The 1,468-nt window shown below is 40.7% G+C and overlaps 1 protein-coding gene across 1 annotated transcript; it reads right to left on the bottom strand.

Moving 5' to 3' along the window:
* Window positions 1-252: 252 nt before the first annotated feature.
* LOC106882857 (gastrula zinc finger protein XlCGF57.1) lies at window positions 253-1,215 on the bottom strand. Its single transcript, XM_014933660.1, has one exon. It carries the CDS (start codon window positions 1,213-1,215, stop codon window positions 253-255), a length of 963 nt encoding a protein of 320 aa, XP_014789146.1.
* Window positions 1,216-1,468: the final 253 nt, after the last annotated feature.

Below are 1,468 nucleotides of genomic sequence, written 5' to 3'. Positions count from 1 at the left end.
TATGGGGGAAATTTAAAAAAGAAAACTGTTTATATATAGCAGCCATCTTTGCATTACTTATACGTAAATAAAGCAAAACGTAACAAAATAACAATTTCGACAATAATATGCAAATTGTGTCACCTTACCACCAATAAGTACAGAAAATTGGAAAAAACTTCATCATCATCATCTTATATATATATATATATATATATACACACACACATATATAGATTTAGATTTATATATAGATATATATATCAAACAGTCTTATTTTTTCTCTTGGGGTGTATTGTGATGAAAAGGAATCTGGCGCAAGACCTTCCTGATGCACTTGACAAAATGAAGGCTCTTTTTAGGCGTGTGTTCCCTTAATTGGGTATCAATTGTAGGATCTTTGCCACAGACGCTACTGTGGAACGCTTTCTCCCCGTTCGGGTTTTGAATTTGTATTTGTAACGTGACCTTATATGGTATTTCTATTTTGCATTTGTCGTGGTTCATCTGCAGCTTATCACCGCCGCAGTTTTTGCTTCCACTCATTTTCAATACAAAATGCATGCGAATGGTAAAATCCTTACCTCGAAGTTCGTAGTAAAATGGTCTTTCCTTTTGTTGTTGTTTCTGGTTTTGAAGATGATTTTCCAAGAGAGAATTTATCAGGAAGTTTTTCTTGCACACTTTACAGTTGCACAGCTTTTCCCCCATATGCATTTTAATGTGCATTTTCAAATTGGTGCGCAGTACAAAGTCCTTACCGCACAGCTCGCAGTGGAAAGGTTTCTCGTCGGTGTGCTGTGTCTTAGTGTGCATTTCCAATGTAAATACGCAAGCAAAGTCGAGGCTGCATATATCGCAGTGAAACGGTCTTTCACCGGTGTGTGTTTTCATATGAGCTTCAAGTCCACAGCTCTTAAAGAAATCCTTGCCGCACACCTCGCAGCGATGCAGTTTTTCGCCGATGTGCGTCTCGACATGTTGACTTAAGGAGGAGAACAGAGGATAACTTTTACCACAGAGTTCGCATTCGTACTCTTTATTCTCGACATTACTTTTCGAAAGCATCATAATGGAGGCTCTTTCGAAAAAATCATTACCACATATCGTACAATTATCTGACGACTTCTCACTAATTTGTTTGTCATTGTCTCCGATCTTGAGCACTTTCTTTATCTGGAACGATGGTGTTGAGTGATGTTTCGAGCAGCCATCTTTGCAGTCCGTCACCGTCATTAGACTTGAACTTGTGTCCACTTTGCTGCTGCTGCTGCTGCTGTTGTTGCTGCTGCTGCTACTGCTGCTACCAACGCCGTCCTCGTTGTTATTGTCGCCATGACCATGGCCTTCGCTGATGCAACCGCCACAACCAATACTGCCAACACAATCACCACCACTGCTCCCACCACTTCCACCATCCCCACAACTATCACAGTCACTGCTACTTCCAAGTCTTATTCCTACTCCTGCTTTACCTCCTCCTCCTCCT

This window comes from Octopus bimaculoides, chromosome 14 (assembly GCF_001194135.2).
Source record: "Octopus bimaculoides isolate UCB-OBI-ISO-001 chromosome 14, ASM119413v2, whole genome shotgun sequence".
Classification (NCBI taxonomy): domain Eukaryota; kingdom Metazoa; phylum Mollusca; class Cephalopoda; order Octopoda; family Octopodidae; genus Octopus; species Octopus bimaculoides.
The sequence above is the reverse complement of the archived record's forward strand: the minus strand, read 5'-3'. Positions and strand labels throughout refer to the sequence as shown.

What these genes read in the sequence shown, in the direction of transcription:
- LOC106882857 (XM_014933660.1), bottom strand. Translation starts at nt 1,215, where the DNA reads ATGACGGTGACGGACTGCAAAGATGGCTGCTCGAAACATCACTCAACA.